Source organism: Cynoglossus semilaevis, unplaced genomic scaffold, assembly GCF_000523025.1.
Source record: "Cynoglossus semilaevis isolate Cse_v1.0 unplaced genomic scaffold, Cse_v1.0 scaffold3387, whole genome shotgun sequence".
NCBI lineage: Eukaryota > Metazoa > Chordata > Actinopteri > Pleuronectiformes > Cynoglossidae > Cynoglossus > Cynoglossus semilaevis.
The window spans coordinates 1-1,980 of record NW_007585500.1 but is presented as its reverse complement, the minus strand read 5'-3'; the positions used below and the strand labels follow the sequence as shown (position 1 = coordinate 1,980).

The 1,980-nt window shown below is 41.4% G+C and overlaps 1 protein-coding gene across 1 annotated transcript; it reads left to right on the top strand.

Annotated features, from left to right (window-relative positions):
* Positions 1–683: 683 nt before the first annotated feature.
* Positions 684–1,867, top strand: LOC103399074 (somatostatin receptor type 3-like; the record flags this gene model as incomplete). Its single annotated transcript, XM_008337819.3, has 1 exon — positions 684–1,867. A coding segment is annotated over one exon (783 nt), but the record flags the coding sequence as incomplete, so codon positions are not given.
* Positions 1,868–1,980: the final 113 nt, after the last annotated feature.

Here is a 1,980-nt window from a genome sequence, read left to right as displayed (position 1 = left end):
GACGGTTGGGTTTGGTGTCTGAAACTTTTTGTGCACATCTATACAAACATTTAGACTTTTCCCATACATCATAATAGGCCAGTAATACTACATTTTTATTGGTCAATCCTCCATTAGCTCCACTCTGGAAGACTCTGCTAGTAATGATAAGCTAAGAGATATTATATATATTATATATGTATATTATATATGTGTATATAAACTCATGTCTGCCCTAGTGGCCTGTGAGCAGAGCCGTGAGACACTGTTTTACAGGAAAACATCGTGGCCATAAAAACACATTCAGCTGCAGTGATTGGCTCTTTGGAGAATCGTTCCTCAGTCCTTATATAAATTAGTAAAAACTTCTTCTTAAATCTGTAATGTAATGATTTTAATAATACACGTGTTTATGTAAGAAAACCGCTAATGACCCTCGACGGCGGATCATTATCTGTTGATTCTTGCAGCTCATTTGTACAAAAACAAAGTTGGCTTATAAAAAATACAGTAGCGTTAACGGCATCGCATTATTCAGCGGAGAAACACAAATATCTACGGACGACGCCCCGACTCACAGACCGACGACTGTATTTTCATCTCCAGGAAGATTAAATCACCGTCTCTTGTTTACACGCTGCTAATGATCAAATAAATTACAAAACAGATTCTCCCAAACAGACTTAATTAAAAATAAACCTTAGAGACCAGAAAGAAATGTTAGTATTTTTTTTTCTGTTGTTTTAGTGGTTACATGTAAACCAACGGGTGGTTTCTTTCTGTCACAGGTACGAAGTGTTGGTAAGCGAGCACAGGCCACTTCCTCCCGCCGCAGGAAGTCAGAGCGTAAGATCACCCGAATGGTGGTGATAGTGGTGGCGGTGTTCGTCCTCTGTTGGCTTCCCTTCTACGCTCTGAACATCGTCAACCTCGTGGTGGTTCTGCCCCGGGACTTCAGGGGCCTCTACTTTTTCGTGGTGGTGCTGTCTTATGCTAACAGCTGCGCTAACCCCATTCTGTACGGCTTCCTGTCCGACAACTTCAAGAGAGGCTTCAGGAAGGCCCTGTGCCGCACGTCACGCAGGGTGAAGAACAACGACAGGGCCGGCACCGAGGTGCAGCGCCCCACAGAGGAGTGGGGCGGTATTGTGCTTCAGACAATAAAAAGTGAAGAAGTCAGCGACATTCACCGAGGAACGGAGAACGAAGACAAAGACGACGGCCACGCAGAAGACAGGACCCGGGAGATAAGAGATACCTGTGAGCCATCAGAGGTCGGAGGTCAAAGTGGCGTCACGGGCAACAGTGTGACACAGCTGGGGCAGACGTGTAAGATGGCGTCAGATAAAGCAGAATCAAGCAGAAACCCAGCAGATGGAGGTGGAAAGCCTCCAGTTTCGGCAGCGGTCAGTAACGTCAGAAACAGCAGGTCACAGCCTGAAGAACTGCTGGACAAGAACTCAGTTCTGGAGATCAGTTACCTGTAACTGTGTCAGGAAAGTACAGGACTGCAGTGTTTATCAGTGTTTGTTTCATTCAGGTGTAAATATCAGGTGTTTAATTTAAAGAGCGACTGTTGTTAAAGGGGAAAAAAAAATCTACATTGACTGAAACCAAAAAATAAAAAAATAAATCAAAGTGAGAAAAGAATATTTACAAATGTAAAAACACATCAGTATTATTGTGATGTACATATGCAGTAAGTGATGGATGTTTTTTTCATGAGAAATATTGTGATTTGTGATAGTTTGATAAAGATTCTTGTTTTGTTTATATGAAAAAAAAGGAGAAAAGAGCACGTTTTTTGAGGTACATTACAGGTCAATTTCATGAAATTAAATAACGATCAAACTGGATGTAGGCGGTGCTTCAGGAAGTAAACATCCACTGGCTGAACGTCACAAATATGTCACAACTTGTGAAAAAAAAAGTAACTTTGGTTTTAATCGTATTTTTTCTTTTATTTTTCCTTTTAAAATGGTTTGATTTTTAAGACTCCTA